We start from the raw sequence: 27066 nt of genomic DNA, 5'->3' as shown, positions 1-27066 counted from the left end.
ATAGCAGAAAGAAATTAAGCAACAAAGGAAGGAATTTTGTTGTTGTTTAAAAGAATATGAGACATGTAAGCATGTTTTATAAAGTCAGGGGAAAAAACCTGAAGAGGACTTGGAGAAAGTACAAGACAAAGAGGTATGTGACGTAGCAACACTGCAGAAGAGACTGTTTCTAGATATACTGCATTCCTAGATAGCTGGACCCAGGCCCATTTACTAGTTTATGCTACTTCACCTCATAAAAGTTTTCCTTTCCTGCAACTAAGATAAAGCTGCTCTGAACTAGAACACAGGTTAATAATGTCAGTGTTCTTTTTTAAAATATATTGAGTACTTTTAAAGAATTAAGTAGGAAATAATATTGAGAATGTTTTTCCCCAAAAAAGGGGGAATTGAACTATATGAATGGAAATCTCCTTTCAATGGTAAAACACCTTAGTATGGAAATCCACCTTACTAGACTACTAACTTCTTGAAAGCATAATGAATTACTACATTAAAAAATGCTTGCTACAAATCTACCACGGTAGCCTTGAGGGGTATAAACATGACAAGACATACTCCCTGTCCTGGAGAAACTTACAAATATATAATTACAATACAACGTATAAGTAGAAATAAGAGAAGCAGGCACAAACACCAAGGGTACACAGAAGACGGATATTTAACTCCTTCTGGAGAGTGGACAAAAGTCAAGGGAATCTTTTGAGGATCTTTGTTTAAACTGGGTCTTCAGAGGATAAGCAGGAATTTACCAGGCAAAGAGGAAAGAGAATTCCAGCTGTAGAAAACAGCATGTACAAATGCTGTTGGGAGACCAAAAGTATTGAGAGAACCCAGTGAATAAAGGTGAAAACCGAAAACTTACAGGGTATGTATGTACGGCAGGAAAGGATTAAAGAGAGGAGATCAAGAATGAGTTATCAAAGGTGTCAGGAAAAATGAGCTTGCATCTTTTTAGCTCATGACCAGTCACAGGTAAGGAACACTGTAAAGTTTTCATCCTCAGCATTTCCCATGGACCTAGGACCATGCCTTTCACCACAGAAAACTTTCCGTAAATGGGTATGGAAGAAACAGATGAGTCAGAAACTTAGAATGACAAAGAAATTTGAAGGGAAAAAAAAAAAAAAAAACACAGATCCTAGGGAGAAGGGAATAAACTAGAAGGAGCTGATTATTTAACTTTACTGACATGCAACACCTGATGACAGGATTAAAACTTTCATCTGATTATTTTTAAGTCACTGCATTTACAAGTACCAAAAATAAATGATTAGGATGACCTGAGAAGAACATAGCTCAGAAGCAGATGGTTGCACTCGGTACAAGTCACCAAACTTACCTGATATTCCTCCACCGTATTCAGGTAAAATGTCCTACAATAACATGGCACGGTATTATTAAAATACAAGTTCCTTCAATAAGCTTTTCTATCTCAAATAATCAAATCATTGACCGGCAGGTTGCAACTTCCAGCCAAAGAGACAGCTGAACTCTGAGAATAAAGATTAAAAAGAACCAGGGGACAATGCAGCCCTGGGAACCAGAGCCACATCACACGCATACAGCTTCCCAGTAGTTAGAGACTTGATGTTCCTGTCCTGTATTTCTCAGCCCTTCATTCATCTCATCTTCGCTGAATACAAGCCAAAAGGATTTCACCAGGAAAAATTTGAAATAATACACTTCCTATATTTGAAGCAAGGGAGAAAGAACTGATGTACACAAGAGGCAGTAAAACCAACAAATAGTTGGACTGATAGTTTCACATAAATATTTAACAGGAGGGATGAACTAGTTAAGTCGTAGGAACTCCTAAACTTTGGATGAAGATGAGGTCAGATTCCCATCATAATTCAAGGATCTCTAAGAAAACGACCTTAAATTCTAATACGACATGCCACTCACATTAGTTTGGATAGGGATGAGACGGGGTGACTTTCTATGGTTACTGGTATCAGAGGCTAGAGACAGTCATGTGTCAGGTTACCAATATGAGACTACAAGAAGCAATTTACTTACATGACTCCAAGGCAATGAAGCTTAAAGGCAATGTAATTATTGTGCCTAATGTCCTATTTCAAAAAATATTTGATAGATAAAGGTTCAGAGAATAATTTAAGAATATAATTTACTAAATAAAACTGAACAAATAGTACAGTGATCTGGATTCTAGTCTTGAATCTGATACAATTAATTATATAAGTCACAAATAGTTCATGTCCCAGTTTATGTATTATGATGATGTACTCATGACTGAGTTAAATGTGAAATGTTCTAAGCTCCTTTAAAAAGTAGTACTTTACTTATAAGATGAGGGAATTACATATGAGATGAAGTAGACCAGCATGACTGAAGCTAACAGTTTCCATTTAAACAGAACGTACCTTCAAAACTACTCAGTGCACTCAACAGATACATGTTCATTAACTCATAAAAGGCATTATTCAAACATTCCATAAATAATGAATTAGACATATTAAATTATTTGATAGCTCAAAAATCTACCAACAAGTCTGTCACAGAGTAAGGAACAGAATCAAACTCTGCGTCCCCTTCCCGACTCCCCACCCAGCCCACTGTTCACGTCGCCCACCTAGCTTAAATTATGTTGTTCTATGCGTCAGAAACATAATTAGTTACGGCAGGACAGAGATTTCTCTCCCAAAGGCCTCAGAATTCACTTTACTACAATATGTTCAAATTTTAAATGAGAATAGTTCCATGAACAGCAACTATTTATTAAACCCTCAGAAAAATGTTTCATCATGTATTAGATTAAGTAATCTGTGAGGAAAAGAGACTATGATTTTTACACACAGATTCAGCAGCAAATACCAAAGATTATGAAGGACTCTACCTCTCTTAAAAGGATGAAGAAAAATAGTGGAAAGAGTGAAAGAAAAACCAAAAGGTAATTTTATGGAATACTATGTAATATGTGTACCAGGGACAAATGGCCTGAAAAATATATTTTCAGATAAGCATCAGATATATATTACTCCATCTTCAAAATCTGCACAGTGCTTCCCCCTACCCTGCCTCCTCTCAAGGTATCTCTTAGGGAGAACTTGGTACTCTCACTAATGCTGTTAATCTGATTAGCCTTTTCTGGAGGCTATTTAGAAATAAGTTGTTGTTGCTGAATATTTTAAAAGCTTTTTATACACTTTGACCAAGAGTGGTAGATGGATTATTGCTCTCAACTCATCATACTTTGTCATAAAAGTATACATTCACACCCTTTGTCATATAATTTTGCAAGGTATGACCACATGATTTGTTTTGGCGATTTGCTTTGACAATGCCAGCAGAGGCTTAAAATGTGTTTTGGTAGCCTGGCTTGTGTCTTACACTCCAGTGATAAACCATGACATGGATATGCCCCAGGTAGCTTCTGTCCCCTCATGACTGGCCTCAGAACAAACAAACTTAGAGGAGTCTAACCCACCTGACAGCCTGAGGCAAGCCAACTAACCCACAGACTGAAGTAGATGTTCCTAGTCAAGCCAGCATAGATCAGGAGGATCAACAGACCCAGTGTGAAACTTAGTGTTGTAATTTAATAGAAGACTGGTTTGTTATGCAGAACTGTTATGGCAATAGCTGACCAATACACCCAATAATCTCACACCTGAGAATGTATCCTGAGGCAATTAGAACAGATTCACATATAAAGGTATTTATCATAACAACATTTATAAATAACAAAAAAACAAAATATCATCAAATAATAGAGTGAATAGTTATGATCAAACCAGACTATTAAATATTCAAAGCTATTAAAAGTTTCATTCTTAAAGAACATTCAAAAATGTATGAAAATGTTCATAGTATTTTAAGCTTAAAAAAATATAAAAAGCAAGATGCACCATTTAAAAAAGTATCTACAAGTACAGAAAAAGATCAGATATATAAAATAATTCACTTAAGAAATATAAATGCCTTTCTGTGCTAAATATTATTTTATGCTTAATATTATGCTGAATACTATACTTGGAATAAAGAGGTAAGTATGCTCCCTGACTTCTCGAAACAGTCTAGTGAGGACAACAGGTATTAAAAAACAATAACCATATATATGTAATTATAAATTTTCATAAACTTTTGTGGCAAAAATTGCTAATTTTCCCCAGAATTTATTTCCCTCTTGCTCAGTACCAGAGTCCCTGAATTTTATCTGCCCATGGCCATCTGGAATAGACTATACTTCCCAGCCTTCCCTGCTTCTAGTGGGGGCCATGTGACCAAGTTCTGACCAATGGGATCTAACTGGAAGTGAGACATGAAACTTCCAGTAAAATCCTTAAAAATAAAGGGCTTGTTTTCCCCCTTTTGGCCAGATGGAGCAGCTATTTTGGACTATCATGTGGAAGCTTCACGCTGAGGATGGCAGAGCAAAAGAATAGGAGGAGCTTGGGTTCCCTGGCACTGTGGAACCACTATGACCAGCCTTACTACCCCCACAGAGCTTTCACATGAGACAGACAAAATTCTACCTTGTTTACGCCATTTTCACTTTGGGTTTTCAATCACTCACAGCTGAACCCTAATCCTAAGTGGCATAGCTATGCAGGAAAAATGAAGGGTTGGATGAGAGATTATAACAGAAACTGTTGGTTTTGACAGGAAGAAGGGGTTTCAGAGATCGGTCCTCTGAGGAAGTAACTTTTAAGCTGCAACCTATCTGATGCCTGGCCAGGAGAGCACAAGGGGAGGGGAGGGGAGGTGGCAAAGCCCTCCAGCCAAGTAGTTTCAAAGATGAAAACCTCAACTGCAATCGGAATAAGCAACAAACTCTGGGATGCAAGACTGCTTCTATTGTAACAATGAATGAATTCGAATGAGAGCAGAGCGCTAAAGCAGCTAAGTGCATTGGCTCCACTATTAGAATCTCCACTATGACAAGTAAAAGACCACATATGCATGTCAAAAATGAAAGGGGAGGAGTGCAGAATGAAAACGAATCCTGTTAAAGAAATTAATAGCTGCTTCCACAATTCAGTATTTCTAGTGTTATAATAGTTGGATTCTCTGACTGGAGTGGTTCATATACCATAAGGAGAATGTCATTAGAGTTTTAAAGGCTAACTATCCTCGGAAAATATAAGACTTTGGTGTTAAAAATATTTTTAATAGTATTTTCTTGTGTAGTTCTGATTTTTTTTTAAATTAATAAAATATTTTCTTCACTTCATCAGGAAGAATTATTAAAAATAGTGAGTAAAATATTTGATATCTCACTGAGTTCTCTGCTCTAACTGCTTTTTTTTTTTTACTTTATTTTACAATACTGTATTGGTTTTGCCATACATTGACATGAATCCACCACGGGTGTACATGCGTTCCCAAACTTGAACCCCCCTCCCACCTCCCTCCCTATAACATCTCTCTGGGTCATCACCGTGCACCAGCCCCAAGCATACTGTATCCTGCGTCGGACATAGACTGGCAATTCGATTCTTACATGATAGTATACCTGTTACAATGCCATTCTCCCAAATCATCCCACCCTCTCCCTCTCCCTCTGAGTCCAAAAGTCCGTTATACACATCTGTGTCTCCTTTGCTGTCCTGCATACAGGGTCGTCATTGCCATCTTTCTAAATTCCATATATATGTGTTAGTATACTGTATTGGTGTTTTTCTTTCTGGCTTACTTCACTCTGTATAATCGGCTAGTTCTGATTTTAAAAAAGAAACATTTATTGTGGAGAATGCAGCAAATATACATAAGAATATAAAGAAAAAATAAACTACTGGTAAATCATCACTTATCAACAACATTTTATACTGACACTGTTTTTTATACACACTTACACGCCTATATACATGTATACACACAATACACACAAATGGGATTGTTAACGCCTATGAAGTTCATGTGTTTTTCCACTTATTTATCATAAGTGCATCCCTATATCATTAAAATGTTTCTGAAACCATGATTTTAACTATATTACATATAATTTATTTAGCCAATCAAGTCTGGGCTAAAACTGACTTTAAACTGTCGACCACAAATTAAAGTCCCGTGGGGCAAGAAGATGACTCCAAAAATGGCCATGGGGAGTTTCTATTCAGAAATCTCAAATCACAATTTGAAAGCACTGGTACCATCTAACTAAGAATTCACTGAAATTCACTGAATTTTAGCCATGAAGAGTGCTTAATAAAGACCATATTTTCCCAAATGGAGTGCATTATTTTGTAATTGGCCTTGAGAAAGAAATAAAATAAGTACCAAAGACTGAGGTAGCAATAACAAATAAGAACTAATAAGTGCCTACTGTATGAATTAGTGACTATCTGCAATGTTTTATTTTTTTAATAAAGCAAAATAAGAGAACATATGCATTTATTACTTCTATAATTAAATTTTCAAGTGGGTTTAAAACATGAATATGGAAAAATGCATACAGAAAAAGAATGGAAACATATGACAAAGGGTTAATAACTTAATTTTGGAATATGACATTCTTTGAACCTTTGTTTTTAAATTTCACAACCAATAAATTAATATTAAATTAAAATATTAAGTCATGTGAGTGAGGTAATTCAGATTTCAGTTATTAAAGTGGAAGGAATATCAGTAAGTTTTGCCAGAGGCTAAGTGGATCTTTTGAGAAGGAAAAACGAAAAGCTGAGTACACAGCATTAGGAGTTTGCTCTAAAATAAAACTATTTTAAACAAAATATCATAAGTCTGAGGAAGGACTAGCTTTTTAATGTCATAGCTGTGCTTCCTTCAAATACTATCCTACCTAAAAAATGACAGAGTTTCTGTTCTATCAAAAATGTTGTTCCAATAGTTAAGCAAATATTTTAGAAATGGCAAGATTGCATTTTAATTTCTTACACTGGTTTTCTTTACTTTGTAAACCCAAGGTTTTCCTGATGCTACACCCATTTTTAAACTTCTGGTTTCTAATACCAAAACTTAGTTCAGAAGACAGAGTCTGCCACTTGATGAACCATCTCACTAAACATAAATGGTTGCAATGTTCTATTAAGTGAGGTCTCTAGCAGAAAAAAAAATTAGAAAGTTATAGAAATAAACCAAATGTTTACATCAGTTCTCACAATGGTTTCAAATAAATGTAAATTTTTTAGAATCATCCCATTTTCCCCAAATGTAGCCTTAGGTTACCTTAACTTTGTGACAGCATCCCCCATCCCCTACTCCACAATCAGTTCTCACCTTTTTTCCCTGATAGAACACGTGAGTTTTTCAGCAAAAATGACTCATTCATTGGCATCTTATCAAAAAAAAACCCTGAAACTTTAAGGCTCAGCGCTAAAAGAATTCTAAAACTAGAACATTTCACTAACACACATCATTTTAACTTCAGAGAACTGAATCACTTTCAGAGTCAAATACATCTAATGAACGCTGTTTGTATTTTTCCTTACAAGTTGGTCTCCACCACGCTACGTACTCAAAATTTTAGTTTGGCAATTCCCTAATCTAAATCACCTCTTGTCTCTGAAGAAGACAAGACAGAGGAGTGTAGAAACATTCGAATAAGAGGTGGGGGAAGCAACTGTTCACGCAGCTTGGAAAAAGATTCTATTCTGAAACATTAATGACTCACATTTATTCCACACAGTTCTCAAAATGTATTTCTCCCATTAGTTAAATGAAAACACAATACAATACATAATATAAATGCAATCAGAAATCTCCAGGAATAAATTACTCTCATTGCTATTATTTCACTAAATAAAAGTTTAAAAAAATATAACACAAAAATCAATTATTGAGAACTATATAACTAAAAATCTTCAATAAGCATGAACTATCAATTGAAAGTCACCTTATCATTTTGGTTCACACATTCACCTACTCCAAAACCGCGCCTTTTAACCAGAGGGAGAATGGTGGGAAAGGAACAAGAAAACAAATGCTTTGTCAGATTAACTTCCCTGGTGGCTCAGATAGCTCTGTCAATTGTCACACTCCACCTGGTGGCAGGAGCTGCATGAATTGGTGAAGTGGAGGTCATTCTACAAGAAATTCCAAAGAACACTTGCTAGATGTACTTGGGGAAGAATGCAAGATGTTCTTTTTTTTTTTGGTCCTACACAGACTATATCTAACAAGCCTCCACCAAAGTTCCTTTTCACATAATAGCAGGTCAATATCTAATAAAGATTAACATAAAGGAATGACAATAATCAGAATGGGAGAGCTACATTTACAGCAATCTACTTAAAACATTCTCTCCACGTTAAGTTAAATGTCATCTCAAGCCTTTAATACAGGTAGCGAGGCACATCCAGCAACTTTAAGATTCTCTGTCACACACTCTCACTAACATTCTTTGCCCCCGTCTTAACTATGGAGCTTAATTAACACAGTCAACAGCAGCTTTGCCACACGGCTGTTAGATATTTGCCACTAACATATACTCATGGGATACTCTAGAGACTGATTTCAACTGAAAATAAAAATAGATAAACAGAGCTCAAAAAAAATTAAAACTGAGTCTGGCTGCCCACACTTATTTTCACACATGAAGAAAAATAGCAGTTCTCCTAGAAGCCTCGAGCAGACATATCTTTAGAACACAATGTTAAAAATATGCACCCCCCCCCTTTCTCCCCTACCTGTTTCTCACTCAAAGCTGTGATTTTGGCTTGGAGTTCATGAAGCTGTTTCTTTAAATCAGCATTCTGATTGGAAAGAAAAAATATCTGTGAGGAAGATATTTCATTTGTTAACAGGATAGTAGCAAGGAGACTTTATGCATACTGTATTACAAATGATGAAACAACCTTAAAGCATTTAGCCAATCATATTTGTCATGCATTAACCTGCAGTCATGTTACCACCACCTAGTGCACAGATCCTATATGTAGGCTGCTAACACAAGGACAGGCGTAAATTCCTTTGTGATTATTTTAAATTAAAAGATATTTTATATTTTAGCACTTTGTAGTGTAATAGTACTCCTTTCTACTAAAATAGCTATTCTTCATAAATAACAGCTGACAGAAACCCTAAAGTTCCACTCATCAGACAAAAGCAAAAAAATGGAATTTATAAGGATGAACAAACTGGATGCTTAATAGCATTATCAATAAAAAGAAGTTTTTCTCTGCTTGCCCTCTCCCTTATTTAGTAGAGTACATTTGTTATTTTAGCCTAGATTTGAAAAGCTGTCAGTGCTGCAACTGCCTTAACACTACATCATTCAAATTAACATACTGACTACCAGGGCAACTTCTCAGTTCTAAAATGTTAGGAATCAAAAAAGAATACTATTTTAAATGAGATACACTGAGCATGCTTGCCTTTTACTCACGTGGGAGAAAAATCCAAAATTAAAGTTTTCAAAAGCTTAATGTAACAAGATAGCCTACTTACTAGCAGACTGAATACCACCCCAAAGAGAGACTACTTTTCCTTTTTCATTTCTCATGAAATTCTTTCAATTCACTCTACCTGATCTTCTGACAGGGTCGCAGCATACATCCTCCCTTCATGTTTACTCCATGAGGTCTTTTTTGTGACAGTGTGTAATATAAGGCCTCTCTAATGAGATCACTCACAAGACTGTCCAGCAACTTACTGCCCCCTCAGATTCTCCACATTAAGATTGCTCTGTTATATAACTCCCAGCTATGTCAGAAATGCTACAGTTTTCTAATAATATTTCAGTTGCTGATAATATAGGTTACCATATTAAATATAAAAGAATCTATTGACTGATCTACTGCTACTTGGTTCCCTAAACCTAATTTAAACTATCGTATATTTTTAAAAATTAAAATGAGAAACTTCTCAAAGAAGTTGGGCTGTCAAACAGGAGTTAAGTGGCTATCAATGCCAGCTCAGAATCAATGGATTGTGTTAAAAATACAATAGTTAAGCTGCTAGGGGCTAAATTTGTAGAAATGAATACTATGTCCCACTTCCAAAAATCAATCTGCCTCAGCACCATTCTTTAATCCAAGAATCTATTTTATGTAACTTTACAATGAGGCATGTATGGTGTGTTTAACAAGCTTAAAAAAAAAATGTGTGTGAGTCTAGGTGTTCTGTGAACAGATTATGAGTAAACAAATGCAAGGGAGAAATCTTGAGAATGTCTGATACTTTGACCTCATTCTTATGGTCCACTATCTAACTGCTGCAAAAAAGACACTGCCTGAACAATAAATATATTAACAGTAATTAAAGACAAGGTAAGTTTTTAGGAAAATTTCTCTTCAGGGATAGGGAATAAAATACCTGAGCCAAAAATTCCTATGAGACATTAAAGAAAACGTAATACTTGATGGATTACTGTATTAACACAAGGTTCTTTAAAACCTTCCTTAAGGGCTCTTTCAAAAAGAATTTTTTAATGCTTTCTAAAAATTATTCTAAAATTCTACTCTAAACAGTGAGATTAAGCATTTAAATGTTCTATACTATAAACTATAAGAAAGTAAAAAATGGTTCTGGGCTATGTTCAATAATTTTGAGAAAGCTTCACAAACTCTGATTTCAAGTAAGCGGGCTTGTGGAAACTAAATTTAAGCTAAGTATTTAATATACGTATTAACTCTCAATTTTTTCCCAAAATACTCAAAGCAATTAACTTAAAAGCAAAATAACAGTAACAAAGATGAAATAATAGCTATATTAGAACAGAATGACTGGATTTTTCTTAATTCTTAAAACATGAAGACAAATGTGCTAAAAAAAAAAAACTGCTATAGAGATGAAGTAGTTTTTAAAACCTAAGAAACATCTATATTTTAGTATTGTATTTTACAGTAACTTTATCTTAAACTGTTTTAAAAATTAAATGAATAAAAGTAGTATTTTACCTGCGGATCCTGCTTCATTTGAGCAACCAGTTTCTGATAATAAAAAGAGAAAAAGAGCCATCAGTCTTACATATTAACTCAATGTCAGTAAGCAGGCTTGGCCCCCAAAATCTAAAGTTTTAAATCCACACAGACATACACACACACACACAAAACAAGCAATACCATAATCAGAACAGACCAAAAGCTTCTGTGATCCATGTAAAAGATTAATGAAACACTCTCTTAATAATTAAAAAAAAAAAGTATTGCTTTATATTTGAAATAAAGAGCTTCCTGCTTTTAAACAAATCTGGAGATGGGATGGGGGAAAGGAGCTTTTAAAAGACAATTTAAACTAACAGAATGCTTCAAAAGTCAAATGTCCCTTGAAAATGTTGTCATTTTGTCTAGAGTCCCAAGTAAGACCTGGGAAGAAGCTGCTCTCATACAAAAACAGACCTGTTTGTATACAGCAAACAGACTTGGCAAGTCAGTTGGTTTGGTTCACAGAAGGAACCTAGTGTCAGATGTGACTCTGCCACTGTCCCCTCTGTCGGGGAGGGAAGGTACCCAGTGGAGCAATGCTAGTACTTGGGAACGAGGAAGTGAAGAACAGTAATGCAAAATTCGACCTACCTGGGGTTCCTGGGTGAAGAGAGTTCTACCAGAATACTGAATGGAAAGACCTTAACTAAGGAAAACATTAGTCCAAAAATTGAAAAAGGAAAATGGATGTCGACTGACCTACCCAACTTCTAAAAGCGTCACTGCCCAAAGGTAACAATAACCATAGAGAGAAGAAATTGAAGCATAAAGGAATATCAGAAGACTGATTCCCGAAAGTATCTGGGAATAAGCTGTTCTCCAAGTGATTTTTTTCATATGACTGAAAAATCTATGCCTCTCTTTGGGTGACAAGACACATTTGAAGTTTTTAAGTCATAAAATAAAAACTTTCTAAAATATATACTTATCCACCTTATTAAGTAAAAAAAAAAGTCAGCATTTAATGATATTTAATGATAGAGGCATGATTACATCAATACACTATTCTGCAAACAATACAATAAGGTCCTTAAATAAAGACCCCAAATTGCTATGTTCTAAAGAGTTGTTTCAGTTTTTTCATCTACTCCTTAAGGTCAAACAGGCAGCTACCAAATATTGCTACTATCACTATGCCTCCCTCTAAGAGCCCCTGAGCCATAATTCAAATTTGCTACTTCTGATCTGCTTTGTGATATGCTCAATGAACTAATTCTAAGATGAGCAAATATCCTAAGAAATCCCCCTTGAGTAAAACGTACAATGTTTGGTGAGTGACTTTTGACATTTCTTCTAGCTTGTCAAAAGCCTTACATTAGGTGCTAAGACACAGTCGGGATAGCTGAGATTGCCAACCATGTGACCTTCAAATACACAAGGTATATTTTACTATATTCTACTTCAAATACGACAGTGGTTAACTCTTTTATATCCTGGTCTTAATCTACAAAATAGTAATAACATACATTTCAAAAGTTCAAGGATATAAAAATACAAAGTTTTACACATATACATTTTTACTAATGCAGCTTAAAGGCTAGTCACATTCTTCAATGAAAAAAAGCCCTTGGTCTTCCTTTCTGATTTGGTACCAGAGACTGGAGTACTACAGTAAAGTTGTCTTTTAAAGCTGAAAAAAGTTTTTCTCCATGACACTGGAATTTAAAAACTGACCAGCAAACTCAGTCTCCACCTCCGGAGGAAATAAATAAGCCAACTTTTCTACCTACAATCACTCAAGCTTATTTTAGACCATTACAGGCAGGACAGAAAAGCTGGGCAATTCAAACATTCAAATCCCCAATGACTTTAAGGTGACATTGTGTGTTATCAAAATTGTTACTTTCTAATTCAAGAATGCAGCAGTTTTTCATGAAGATATAGTTTTTGCCAAAGGTTGGCAAACTACAACCCACAGGCAAATCTGGCTTACCACCTGTTCCTACAAATAAAGTTTTACTGGGACACAGCCACACCCATTCACTTATATACCGTCTATGACTGCTTTGTCTATATAGCATCAGAGAAAAGCGGTTGTGACAGAGACCATAAATGATTCCCAAAGTGTAAAATACTTTACCATCTGGCCCTTTGCACAAAGTTTGCTAATCTCTGCTTTATACTATTCTCTGTTACATGTAGAGTAAATACTCTAGAAGTTTAAATATAAGTTGCATCAAATCCACACAGGAATATTCAAAAAGGCAATTTCTCAAAGAAAGATGAGATGCCCATCACTCTTTAAACATTCATTCAACATCAACCATGTGCATGTCGCTACTTTTTAAATCATTTCCCTGTTCAATAAGAACAAAAGTATACTTCTACCACAGCAGTACTAGGTAGCTTCATAAACACAGTTTCTATCCAGTAAGCTCCTTTTCAGCCCCAGTTTCATTCCCTAAGCGGAAATGATGAAGGGCTGGCTTCTGCCCCAAAATTTGGTTAAATGTACAATCTGGCTTTGGCCTTGGCCTAATAGCCAGTGCCTACTTTGACGTCATTTCTGGCATCCCTGAATTTCTCATGATCATGTAGGTTAACATGTACCCAATCAGAATAACAGCATCAGATTTACATCAAGGCATGTCATTTGTCTTTCCTGTTAATACTTATTTTTTAGGGGAGGGCTGTATGTCACAGCATGTGGGATCTTAGTTCCCAGACCAGGGATCCAACCCATGTCCCCTGCATTGGAATGCAGAATCTTAACCACTGAACTGCCAGCAAAGTTCCTACTGTAAGTACTTAAATTTTTTTCTAATAGGAAAGGATTCTAAATGTAACTCTAATCAAATATATTACATTCTATATAAGTTAAAATACTACCAACCAATGTTGATAAACATAAATGTTTATTACCATACAAAGTGCTGCATTAACAGTTAAGGAAGAATATAAAAGCTATTAATTTTATGCTAAAAATAGTTAAATACACAGGAAAATAATGTGAATATTAAGTGATAACTTCAGAAGAATATTTTATTCCTTTTGAGTCAATAAATGTAATTTTAAAACTTATATTTTAAAACAAAAAACATCCAATTTTTTCATAACTTTTATAAAACTGGTATGCTTGAATTAAAAATATGAAACTAAATAATATTTAAGAACTCTTTAAATTTTGTGATTCAGTTCAATTATTCATGAACCTTTCAAAAAAAGTCTTATTTGGACTTGTTCATATCTTGTGAGGATGAACCAAAAGCTGAATGTTAACTATGCCATCCCAAAATTTCCTGAGAGGAGGAATATGTCCAAAAATCACATGTGACAACTGAAACATGTCTTATTTTTTAAAATATGTAAGCAAACACAGGGAATTATATTCAGTATTTGGTGATAAACCATAATGGAAGAGAATATGAAAAAGAATGTATATATGTATAACTGAATCATCTTGCTGTACAGTAGAAATTAACATAATACTGTAAACCAACTATACTTGAATAAAATAAATTTTGAAAATTAAAAAATAAATAAAATATGCAAGTGAAAGTCACATGAACAAAGTCCCTCAGATTAACCAAAAAACAGGGGGAAAGGGTTTCGTTTTTTTTTAAACACACTCAGTATATGAAAAAAATATTTTTAGTTCTTTTGCTTAGAAGTCAGTGTTTTTAAAATTCTCAAAAATATTATCAATGAGTTTGTTGAGTAGTGTTATCAGGCAAATAACATGATTCTTGGACAACTGACTGAAAAAATGATTAAAAACTGTACTGAAAATCAGAGACAGCAGGTTGTTTACTAATTTAGCCATTACTTAATAACATGATGTGGGAGAAGCCATGAATGAAACATACCTGGTGAACCTGAATTTCCACTTTAAGAGCCTCCTGTAGAGTCTGCAACTCCATCCTCTACCTTCTCCACTTTTTCTATGTCTGCTAATTCTACAGTTTCTTCAGCCTTTGTTTAAAATAACAAACTCCTCTTCTCACTGCAGCTGTAGAGATCATAAAATGTTTGGGATCATTATGCCAGTTATAAAGGAAACATACATGTTAGATAAAATAAATTACATTAGGCAAAAAATTAGCCAACTAAACAAACTTTCCCCAAACAGATTTCTTTCCAAAATGAGTAGATTTGTAATGAATTGGTACCAAAACTTTCTGAGTTTTATTCTGTGAGCATTCCTCTACAAAACACTTCAAATAAGTAAGATATGAAAAAAAAAAAGTGTTTAATCTGGTCATGAAAACATCCAAGCACTTACTACGTGCTCAGCACCATGTAAGATACTACTTTCTGAGGACACAGAGCTGAACAAGACCACTTTTGTCCTAGATGGGTCGGGAGACAAGAGGTGGAGAGGACAGCCATCCAGGACACACTGTTCTTGGAAAGAGACACACAACAGCATGGTCATACATTTTTAACTATCACACAGACTGAACTGGAGAGCTCAGGATCTCTCGGAAGTTAAAGAAGGCCAGAGCACTCTCACTTGGATGGACTTTATTTAAAAAAATAAACTCATAATAGGGGAAATTCTGATACAAAGGTTTACATTTAACAAATTAATACTTAACCACATACAATGGAACTCTGCTTTCCACAAAGTTATGACAGAGATGTTAACAAATAAATCTATCGTGCACAACAGATGAGGTGGGTCTATACAACAGAAGAGACTCTTCACCTTTATACCACCACCTTCTTTTCCAGCTTTGGCTTTGGCCATGTACAACTACACATGGAGACAAAGCCAAAAGTCTAGATTTGTGAACGTGAACCTTCTGCTCTGCTCATCACTACTGCAACTTAAATTAACTCCATAGCTAACTTTTCTTTCTTTTCTTTTTTCTTGAATGTGGCCTTAGACATGATTTCAGGTACTCTCCCCAAAGTAAAAGTTTAATTGAATAAACATATATATATAACTTGTAGTTAGAGCAGCTTTTCAGCATTTTTACAAACTGAGAAAGGGGACAATTAAGAAGTTAGAATAACTGCTACTCCTATGCTAATTCAATGAGACTCATAATCTTTAAACCTCTAAAAACTATTTATCTATGGATAAAACTCATGGTTAACTTGAAAGAGTTAGTCGCTCAGTCATGTCAACTCTTGAACTCTATGGACTATAACCCGCCAGGCTGTCCATGGGATTCTCCAGGCAAGAAAACTGGAGCGGACAGCCATGCCCTTCTTCAGGGGATCATCTCAACCCAGGGATCAAACCTGGGTCTCCTGCATTGTAGGCAAATTCTTTACCACCTGAGACACCAGGGAAGCCCCACAGTCAACCTAAGGTTTCTTAAAACTTCTTTAAAACCTGATTTAACAAAGCTATAATGAAGTCATTAACTTCAGGTTGTATTCGTGTGAGTATTAGTCTTCATTATATTTGTTTAATCTTACTAGGCTTAAAACATCACTGGCAATCTCTCCCCTAGGGCTTACATACTATGTTATGTAATATCAAAATACTCTAAGCTTTTTTTACCAAAACAATACGTTTCCAAAGTGTAAAATTCCTTCAAACTTACATTTGTGGAGGCTAGAAAACGATATTATTGTACAATGATATTGCCCACCAAAAATTTTCATAAAGGTAGTATGTTTAGGGGAGGTAATTTGGAAAAGATGATATTGATGAACAAACCCAGGTTTTCCAGATATTTATTAAATCTTTAAAATTGTTGGAACTACATAAATATCAGAATCATTAAGTTATTGGTTTTAGACCAAGGTTTTTGTTGTCATTTAGGTTTACATACTAAAGCAAATGTTAAAACTATGCACTCACTATAATTTTGAATGTTAAAATAATCTCCCTAATCAAATTCCTGACTTAAGTATTAGAGGTCTTCCTGAAAACAGCACTTAGTTTTAAGCCTATCAGAAAGCATGTCCAAAAATGATTCCCTACCATTTTCATTAAATTAAAATCACCTTGAAGGGTATTTTCAATGACAGAAAAGCCACACTTTATTTTACTAGTAGTTACATATAACATCATAGCTCAACTCAATTCATAAGCTCTAGAAATAAACAGGAACATAAAAACATGAAGAATTTATAATATACACAAACAAAGGGTTAATATAATTTGTACAGTTATAGAGTACAGATTAATTACAAATTTAATTTTTCAAAAGCTATGAAAAAGCAATTCACAGAAGAAGATAAGAATGATCAACACGAAAAAAAATCTATTTTCAAGAGAGTCATGTAAAGGTAAACTTAAGACACATTTTTGTCAAACTGACAAAGACGTGTAAAAATAATAATACTCTGAGCTGTCTAGAGTTTGCATCAGGTGGCACTTTTATAATTTGCTATTAGTTATATCTGAGTGGTAGCACTGAGGGTTATTTACTTTCTTCTTTTCAGGGTATCAATAATCTCAAAATTTTCCATAGAAAATATGTACTTATTTTTATATAACAAAAAATTAACTTAGAATTGCTAGATAAAACATCAGAAAAATTTATACTGACGAAACACAACGTTCAGGAACAGAGTAAGTAAAGCCAGGGTTTAACCTGGAGGTTCTAAATGTCAAAGAGTGCCTCACAGGATAAGACGCCTGCAACTCAAGTTAATGAGGAGCTGACAGCTTTTACTTCCTTCATCAGACTGTTGCCTGCTTATTAGAAACACACAAAGGCAAGAAATTTTATTCGGCAAGGACTCTAAAGGCCAATTACTCATTTTATTTCAAGATAAAACTGAAGGGTTAAAAAAGGTAGTGACTTATTATAGAAAAATATATGAAGGATTAGAAGATTCATTTGATATTATTTCTTTTTCACAGAAGCCTCTTTCTGCATTTTTAAAAGACTGATTTCTGCCTAAAGAACAAGTTATATACATATATATTCATAGCCTACAAAAAACAATGCAAGCACATGTTGAATCCTTTTAAAAAATACTTTGGAGGCTTAGACAATGCATGCAGCCATCATGTGGTGACCATTTGGGGGCAGTTTCTAGTATTATAAAGTAATATAGAAGGTAATATAAAGTATTATAAAGAAGGCAAAATTTATAAAAAGATGAGTTATCATATTTTGACAAACTCTAATAAATTATAAATAACAAATCTACTTCTGCAAGGTAAATATAGAGAGACTTACAAAATAATTTACTGAGGTACAGAGCCTTTTGCCGCCCATCAGTTCTAAGTACTACCACCAGAGAAGGCAAGTGCTTAGCACAAAATACCAACATTCACTATATTCAAGACTGGATGTGTCAAACCACTGGGACACCTAATGGCCTCCCACATTCAAATTACAAAACACTTAAATAAAAACTCCACAAACCAAATGAACAAGCAAACAGACAAAATAACCAAATCTCACTAAAAAAAAAAAACAAACAAGGGCAGATGTAGTGTCTGAAAAGAACATTCACTGTCTCAAAAAAAAACCCACACCTGATTCCATTTACTCACTGTGTAACCAACTCTCAGCTTTAGGTTTGTTTGCTTATAAATCAGAAAAAGGGGAACAGAATCATCTGTTTCACAAAACTATTATGAGGTTTAAATTAGGTGAAGTTATATGAAAAGCCATTTGTAATCCGTAAAGTTCTATTCTTTTAACATACTTAACTCATACACACAAACTTTTGTATAAACTTCTCAACACAGTATATTTCTGAAAAGAGTATGTAAGCTTTCTTATTTCCAACTTCTCTAAGAAAGGGATTCTAACCATTTTCCTGGTTACAGTTCTGCTTGGAGATGTGTGACTGCTAGATCTTTCATAATGATTCTAATAAAGCATTAATGGTACAACTCTGAATTTATTACCAAAATTACTGCTCTGTTCTAGAACTGATATAAATCTTTTCCCAATCAAAACTCATTGCATCAACCAAGTTTACTTAACTACAGTAAGTCTGTAATACACTGTGCCCCCAGACTGAATTCCTTAAAAATGAACAGCTCATGTATCTACTTGGTGTTAAGACTTCATTTTTGATCTATACTCTCAAAATAGTGTTTCAAGTATGCTTAATTAATTTTTTAAAATATGAAAAAGTAGAGTCGTGTAGATCTATGTATCCTTACTTGTCTCATGCTTATTACTAAAATACTAAAATTAAATTACTACAATACGGAAATAGCTCCTCTGTCCACGGAATTCCCCAGGCAAGAATACTGGAGTGGGTAGCCATTCCCTTCTCCAGGGGATCTTCGCAACTCAGGGATAGAACCTGGATCTTCCACATTGCAGGCAGATTCTTTACCACTGAGGCACCAGGGAAGCATTATTAAAATATCAGGTTTCAATTTGTACTGAATACTTACTGATTACTATGTATCTAATATGCTAATAGATAAAACATATCTTTAACTTCTAACAGTGCTAAAAATGATCACAAATGTGAAAAATTTAATAACTTATGAAAACTAACATTTACTAACATGAATCAATAAGATGACATTAAAAAATATGTATAATGTTTATTTTCTTATTTTCATCTGGTATTTCTTTGGTAACACTCCACAGGTCAATAGGAAATGCTACTTCACAAAGAACTTGATATTGGAGGCTACATTTTGAATCTGGCAAGGTTACTATGCTCAAGCACTGCTATTACAGGTGTTGACAAACCTGAGCTAGTTAAGACTGATGCTTCTTAACCACTGAATTTACACACACACACACACACACACACACACACACAATTCGATTAATGATATCTGAAAGTATGAATGCCTTTGAGTATAAAATATGTATCTTTCCTTTGGTTTCTTGGGTGGAAGGGGGCCAGATCCTTGTTAAAAAGAAGAAGAAGAAGAAAAAAAAAGGAATACCTGCACAAGTCATACCATTCCAGCACAAGGGAGTGGTATTTTTGGTCGAGTCAGGGTTTCCCCACAGCCCCCTCTTCTGCACACGTCTGCTGCAGTGAGTGTCCGGCCCCACTCCCTACCGCCAGTGTTCATTCTAAGACACAGTTTCTACCTCAGCTTCCTGGCTCCAGGCCTGGCAGACACACATACACTCTTCTATCTGCTACTTTTCTTTACAGAAATTAAGCATGTCTACTAAACTCTTCCCAACTATACCCAACAACAAGAACGCTGAAGCAAATTCAAAAATGCACAGAAATTCAAAATGAAGGAGGCTGAAGAGAAGAGTCGTATAAGAGCATAGTGACAATGAGGTCAAGATTTTAGAAATGGTTGCCATATTTACCAGAATGCTTTTTAATGATAAATATTTTACTACACAAAGGAGAACATAAGAGAGGACAGTGGTCTTGGTATAACTAATAAGTACTTAACAGAAGTGGAAGTTATGGGAGAGAGATTTCAGATCAATTTAAGGAAGAGCTAAGGATTAGAGCTGTACAAAAAAGGAATGGGTTACCTTATGAGGTAGTGGGCTCCCTGTCAATAGAAGTATTCAAGAATGCTGCATATCATATCCCCCTCTTGGAGATTCACAATGCACATTAGCATATTAAAGGTTCTGAGAAGTCCTGCAGTAAAGAAACCTGTTTAACTTTGTTTAAAGCAGCATTTTCCAAATTATTTGACCACAGAACATTTTCCCCACCACCCCACCTCAATAATATTTATTAATTTCTGTGGAAATTACAGTTCCTCAGAACACATTACAGAAATATGAGCTACATTCTTTAAAATGTAGAATTTAATACATCAGGGATATATCTGAATAACAGTATGTCAGGGATATAAGAGAAGAAACTGCCACACCTGGTAAACGGTTCAAAGAGAAGGCCCTTAACATTCCTTCTTCTTTAAGAAATGTATGATTCCACTGCATCTCAAACTAAATGGCTATGGGGTCTTGACTATTTATTTTTAATGGTTCCATGAGAAAGGCAAGTAGATAAAAAGGTAGTATAATCTAAGATTAACTGGTTCAAATGCTTCCCTTTCATGTTCAAAGCTCAATACCTAAAAGTAAGAGATACCTCAATGACCATTAAGTTATGAAAGAAGCCTCAACTAAATATCTACTCCACCCACTAAATGAATTACCATTAGAGAGAAAGAATTAAAAAAAAAAAAAAGTACCTGGCAATAGGGGACTACCCCATTTCAGTTATCTTGTTTGAATTTAATTTTTTATCATAATACATGCTGTCAATATAAGGTTGATGTTTGTCTGGTCTTTAGACACTGGAATGCCCTGTGTAATCTGAATTATACACTCAAATAAATTATTAAGTGTGATGATTTATAAGCTGTTAAAGTAGACATTAAAACTGATACTATGGAAAAAACATGTTTGCCTATATGACCCACACTGCTACATTTCTCTCATTTTAAAAACTTTTTCCTCTTCAAGAATTATACAAAACATACACTGAAAATGTAGGATCAGACATGAGGCCAATCCAACACTAAATTTAGTAATATAAATGCTAAGAGTCCCCAGATTTCAAAGTCAAGGTTCCCATAACTACATTAACTTAGCCTTTTTGCACATATACTAAGGCCATCAAATTAAACAGTGTATTAAATAATACAAGACACAATGGGAACCTTAACTTTTGAATTTCCTGGTTTCTGAATTTTCAGCCCTAACCCATGCATTAAGGACATTTTCCGCAAAGGGGACCTTCACATTTTAAGAGGTTATCGAATGTAGGAACATGCAAGCCTAGCAGTATTATTAGAAACACAAATGAATTTGAGGTATGGTTATGTGAAATTAGACAAAAATTCACGTTCACTCAGTACAAACAGCGAAGCCTTTCTCATTTCTGGGAGAGAGCTTTTTTGCAAAAAAAGAATATTTGAGTTATCATCCAACGAGCATCAGGCACAGTGTGCCTGCTTGAAAAAAGTACTTACCAATTTTGGGGAAACTGGCTCTCCTTCAGTTCTCTTGTTCCCTATGAGAGAAGAAGGGGAAAATGGAATTAGACTACAAACACAGACTTATGACAAGTCATCAAAAGCTGATAACGTAAAGATTTCTATCTCATTTCCATGAGGAAAAAACCAAAACACACAAGAATCTCCAAAGCTTTAAAACCCAAAAGAAAAAAATAAGGAAAGAGATAGGTAGTTTCATTTTTACAACAGAACTCAAGGGCAATTGAATATCTAATTTTCCAGTTTGTTTTTTTTTTTCACTTTTCCACAGCCTTTTCAAGACAAGAAAAAGTAGTTGACAGTTTCCCTTTCCTAAGAGACACAGAAATGCAGAAATACACCCACATCCCCAACAAATGACCTTCACTGTTTGCTGCTTTATTTTACAAATTAGGCTAACATCATTGGCCCTTAGGCTGATATACTTAAAAGGCTTTTTTTTTTTTTTTTCAATTAATCTTGAAATGGACCTGTCTTATAAGGCTATAAAATTCAAGCATCTTATATGTATAGTCATAATTTCAATTAAACTTTTCATTCTTAAAGTCCTACCAGTTTAAACTGTGAACCACGTAACACTTAAGTGACTTTCCCTATGCCCTATCAGTGGTAGAGCCAGGGGAAAAAAGAAAAATCAAGGTTTTGGGATCCCAATCTACGCTCAGTGATGCTTTTATCAATTGTGGTTTTTTAAGATTATCTAAACTCCATTAAGTTGATTTCAAGGTCAGAAAACTCATGTCAAGCTATATTGTTTAACTGGTCCTTGCCCCAAACTTTTCTAGTTAAAAAAATTAGTGAACAAAAATTAAAACTTTTTCCTTAGTATTTTAGTATTAACTTATTTAAACTCAACATATCATGCTCTAAATCTATGTCATCCTATGCCTTAAACATAGTATTTGTCCACTGTAGTCACTCCAATGATGTGATGTAAATTCTAATTTCCTTAAGGGATATTTAAAAAAATCTTCATCCAAATCACAAATTTGTATTTAATCATGCACCGTCATACCCAACATACAGTAAAATAATTTTAAAGGGCCTCAATTCTTGCAGTTAACACTCATTTCCAAAAGAAATTCAATTTGCTGTTTTATCCTGCCTTTCTTTTAGCAGCAGCACTTTTCTAGAGTTCTAAAGTCCATATAAATGGCAATTTTAATCACCGAGATTAGAATGATTACCAACCAAAAGAAAAATCTATAAAATGATCTGTAGAATGATGTGGTTATTAAAAAGTAGATTCTTGGGAATTCCCCGGTAGTCCAGTGGTTAGGACTCTGTGCTTCCACTGCAAGGATGATGGGTTCAGTCCCTGGTTGGAGAACGAAGATCCCACATGCCAAAAGGTACAGCCTCCCCCTACCAAAAAAAGTGGATTCTCACTAAGAAAGAAAAATATCTGACTATGCATGATGTTCACAATACACACCCATATCAATCCATTATGTTGTACACCTAGAACTAACATGATGTTCTATGTCAATTTTAAAAAGTGGATTCTTAGTACAGATTCTGTACTACTCAAAGACTATCAGGCAAACAGTAAAGGCTCCTTAGAGAGAACTCCCTAGAAGTCCAGTGGTCATGACTGGGCACTTCAACTGCTGTGCTCAGGTTCAGTCCCTGGTCGGAGAACTAAGATTCCACAAGCCAAGTGGAGTGACCAAAAGCAAAGTAAATGGTAAATAGATATTTGTTAAATTAATTAATTGACTGAGTGGAACCTTAACTTTCAGTTGCTGGCTTATTTTCCCTACTAGGCATTTCTTGTTAGCTCTTTCATGCTGGGGATAATCTCTTATGTATCAATCTCCCACAGCATTATTTGTTAAATGAATGACTGGATAAAAACAGTTGATTTCCATTTTAAAATATAATGAAAAGGAAAAGATAGATATATTGGATCAAATAAAAATTAGGAACTTCTGTTCATCAAAAAAAAAAAAAAAACCATTTAAGAGAATGAAAAAGCAATCCACAGAACTGGAGAATTATAACTGCAATACATAACAATAGCTTATACTCAGAATGTATAAAATATGTTGAGACTCAAAGTGGTCAGGATCGGATTGGGATTTCAACTTTTACACAAATGGCATTTGAGAAGTATAGTCAAATAAACTCTTCTGAAAACCATATTCAGTAAGAAAGGCAATGGATGCACCTTATCTCTGGGGCATTTTCTCCAAAAATAAATAGCAGAGTCAATCCCTAATTGACAAGGAATTTTACCATGATATCACAAAACTACCTGTAACATTGCTTGCAGGGACTGCAGAAATCACAACAGAAATCAAAGTCTGAGAGGTTAAGTGACTTCCCTGAAGGTCACACAGCTAGTTGGTATCAAGCAAGAGAGAAGTATACAGACCCTGAGATTCCTTTGACTAAGCTGGCCTTTCTACTAGACCACACTTTCTCTTATCCAGTTTCAGCAGTTACTCTCTTAAGAAACTAGGATAAATACTGACCAAATATTTTTGGGGAAATCTTCATATAAAATTTTAAAGAAAAATCACGTAAGTAAGCTCTCTAGGGCTGGTTTTAACACTTGAGCTCCTTTATGCCTAAGGGATCCCCATGAATAGGCTTCAGAGGGGTTTGCCAACTCCACAATACTATATGCTAAATTGTGAATGTAAGAGTATTCTGGGGAGAAGATCCACAACTTAAATAAGATTCACAGAGGTTCAGATACCCAAAAAGAGTAAATTATTTTTAGACTAGTGACTCTTTAAACACTGCATTAGAACTACCCGAAGTGTTCCTTCTGAAGACTGATGATTAACTGACTACCATTGGGATATTGATTTAAAAAAAGAAAAGCCAAGTATTTCTGTAATTTAATAAAAATTAGTTAGCAGCAAAAATATTTACATGTAACTTGTACTTTTTACACTATACATATGCAAAATGTATGTAAGTCTGAAATGCAAGTTTGACTTCCTCAGGTTAGGTTGATTGGAAAGTCCACATAACTTCTCACATACATTTGACACTTGCAGCTAAAGTAGTTCAAAATTTTAGCCTTACTTGCTTAAATTTTTAAAATAGATTTGTTCCTGAAAAATACATTCAACACACATGAATTGGAGTAATTATTTTTACTTTTAGAGATGAATACTATCTTGTTAATATAACTTCACTTGATTTTTTGCAAACTAAAGATTGTTCCACCTCCTCTCTGGAACTTCACAGGTACTGTAGCTGCTTTAATTACAGCCAATAAAGAAATGAATCATTCAGAGTTCTGATATGGTTATAAAATTTTTAAATATCATCAATAAATCTAAGGCAATTAATAACTACTTTGTAAATATCTTTTGTATATAAAACCTTCATGTATGAAGAATATAAATAAACCAAAAACAAATTTTGCAGAGGAAAAGTTCAACACTAGATTATGTCTTAAATTAGGCTAAAATCCACCCCATTACAAATTTTGAACGATTAAGTTTATAGTCTGTGCTCAATCATAAATTTTGATAAGGGACTAGAATAGCACAGATAATTGTCATTCAAAGACACTTTAAAATGTCACCTTACACAGAAGATTCAATCTCTTCTACTACACCAAGCTGATACACTAATTTCATATACAATAAGTTTTACTGCTTTTTATCTGTCTTTCCTAACTTCTAACAGAGAGCATAATAAGTTTGAAATAAATTTAAATGCAAATAAATGCTCAGATGAAAAAGCAGAATCCTGCTAAAGCAGATTTAGTCCTTTAGGTGCGGCCCAATATCATAATCATCCCTCTTGCCCCGAGCCCTCTTAATCTCACCCTCTCAAGGGCATCCCTCTCCCCTCTCTTTCCTGAAGCATCAAATTTTCTTTCACTACTGGATCATTTTGCTTCTTTTATCTAAAAAAAATAGCCTTCCAAAACTCCATATTCTTCTGTAGTTATGGTCTTCTGTAATTATTATCTGCACTGCAACTTGTAGCAAAACTCCCTGAAAGAGTTAACGAAAGTCACTGTCCCCAGTTCCTCTCCTTTCATTCTCTACTGAACCCATTCCATTAGGGCTTTTGCCTCTTTCAGTCTTGTCTGGAACAGTGACCTCTCTGTTGCTAAATCCAACAGTTAAGTCTCAGCCCTCATTTCCCTGTTCACACAGTATTATCTGACCCTGCTGATCATGCCTTCCTTCATGAAATCCTTTCTTCTCTTGACTGCCAGGACACCAACCACACTTGACTTTCTTCCCAATCTCTTTCGGCACTCTTCTGGGTTTCTTCTGCTAGTTCTTTCTCATCTCTCAAGACCTGAAATGTTGAACTCCCCCAAGGCTCAGTTCCTGGAACTCTTCCCATTAGGTAAACTCATCCAGTCTCATAGCTATAAAAGGATCTGTACACTGGTGACTCCAAAATTTGTTTGTATCTCTGCCAAGACTTGTCCCTTGATTTCCAAACCTACATATCAAACTGCCCATTTGACACCTGTCAAATTGGCTTCTCAAGCTCAACAAATCTAAAACTAAACTCTTGACTACCTATCTCCCAACTGCCTCCCCAGAGTCATCCTCATTTCAGTAAATGGAAACTCCATCCTTTCAGGACAAAATCTTAAAGTCATCCCTGACTCCTCTTTCCCATATCCTACATCCAGTCCAATAACTGAACTTCTTGCCTCTGCCTTCAAAATACATGGGACTGTGACCACTTGTCTCAACTCTACTACCACCTCCTTAGTCCAAGTCACCATCATCTTTCACCTACACTATTGCAATAGCCTCCTAATTGGCCAGCCTCCCCACTTCCATCTTTGTCCTCCAAAGTCTAGTCTGTCAGTAGTCTTTTTAAAAGACGCATGTAAGAATTAAAGATTTTAAAATTAAAAAAATAAAAAACTAAAAAAAAATAAAATTAAATTAAAAAATAAATAAATAAATAAAAGACAGATCTAGTCATGCCTCTGCTCAAAATCCTCCAATGGCTTCTCATCATGCTTAGAGAAAAAGCTGAATTCCTCTACAACGGCCACAAGGCCCTAGTGACGTGGGCCTCAGTTACTCTTAGACCTCACCTTCTTCCCTCTCCCCATTCCTCAATTTATTCCAGCCACCCCGGCCTCTTTTCTGTATTTCAAAAACTCCTAACAAGTTCTCTTCTCAGGGCTCTTCTGGAACACTCTCTCCCATCAAATACCTTCAACAGTTCACTTCCTCAAATGTCAGGAAACCTACAGCAGCTGCAAGAGTACAATACTAAAACAAAGATTAAAACATTCATCAGAACTGTCCCCCTCCCCAAACGTTCACTTTAGGGACATTCTTTCTTACACCAAGAATACCCTTTTTTTTATCTTCTCTCTGCTTATCCAAGTCCTACTCAACCATTAGCACCCAGATGAAGACTCACTGATTAATAGCCTTTCCAACT

General features: G+C 35.0%; 1 protein-coding gene across 16 annotated transcripts in view; it reads right to left on the bottom strand.

Annotated features, from left to right (window-relative positions):
- PHF21A (PHD finger protein 21A) overlaps nucleotides 1–27066 on the bottom strand; it is a 190234-nt gene that overhangs the window by 139597 nt on the left and 23571 nt on the right. For 7 of the 16 annotated variants that reach the window (XM_018059186.1, XM_018059173.1, XM_018059182.1 and 4 more), the window contains 5 exons: nucleotides 21646–21686; nucleotides 20189–20300; nucleotides 14654–14796; nucleotides 10821–10853; nucleotides 8610–8696 (listed from right to left, as the gene is read on the bottom strand). In XM_018059186.1, the coding sequence (XP_017914675.1) occupies nucleotides 8610–8696; nucleotides 10821–10853; nucleotides 14654–14707 (174 nt within the window). In that variant the 5' untranslated portion in view covers nucleotides 14708–14796; nucleotides 20189–20300; nucleotides 21646–21686. Of the gene's footprint in view, nucleotides 1–8609; nucleotides 8697–10820; nucleotides 10854–14653; nucleotides 14797–20188; nucleotides 20316–21645; nucleotides 21687–27066 lie in introns of all 16 variants that reach the window. The other 9 variants (XM_018059187.1, XM_018059183.1, XM_018059184.1 and 6 more) reach the window with 4 other exon arrangements.

The sequence above is a fragment of the Capra hircus genome, chromosome 15, assembly GCF_001704415.2.
Source record: "Capra hircus breed San Clemente chromosome 15, ASM170441v1, whole genome shotgun sequence".
NCBI lineage: Eukaryota > Metazoa > Chordata > Mammalia > Artiodactyla > Bovidae > Capra > Capra hircus.
Note: the sequence above shows the minus strand (reverse complement) of the source record. Positions and strands in the feature narration are given on the sequence as shown.